Genomic DNA, 288 nt, shown 5'->3' with positions numbered 1-288 from the left:
GAGCCCAGCGTCCCTGGCAGCGCCGGGGTCGAGGGCTCGCCGGCGCATCGTGGAGGAGGAGAGAGCCCGCGTCATCCAGGCGTACAGGGACATCCAGAGGCGCAAACAGCAGCAGCGGGAGGTGGCAGAGAGTGGGAGAATGCGGGCTGGACGCAGGGTCCCCCGCTGAGCCCAGCCTGGAGGAGCTGGGCCTCCTCCCTGCACCCAGCAAGGGTGCACAGACGCCAGGACCCTGGGACTCGTGGGGGACGGTTGTCCTGACGCTGCTCTTCTGGTGCTGCCGAGCCC

General features: G+C 70.1%; 1 protein-coding gene across 1 annotated transcript in view; it reads left to right on the top strand.

Moving 5' to 3' along the window:
* CCDC137 (coiled-coil domain containing 137) overlaps positions 1 to 131 on the top strand; it is a gene marked incomplete at both ends in the record, with an annotated part of 1,820 nt that extends 1,689 nt beyond the window's left edge. The window contains one exon of the mRNA XM_010135586.1: positions 9 to 131. Coding sequence (XP_010133888.1) covers positions 9 to 131 — 123 coding nt within the window. The remainder of the gene's footprint in view (positions 1 to 8) is intronic.
* Between the last annotated feature and the right edge of the window lie 157 nt (positions 132 to 288).

This window comes from Buceros rhinoceros, unplaced genomic scaffold, assembly GCF_000710305.1.
Source record: "Buceros rhinoceros silvestris isolate BGI_N320 unplaced genomic scaffold, ASM71030v1 scaffold24394, whole genome shotgun sequence".
Taxonomy (NCBI): domain Eukaryota; kingdom Metazoa; phylum Chordata; class Aves; order Bucerotiformes; family Bucerotidae; genus Buceros; species Buceros rhinoceros.
The sequence above is the reverse complement of the archived record's forward strand: the minus strand, read 5'-3'. Positions and strand labels throughout refer to the sequence as shown.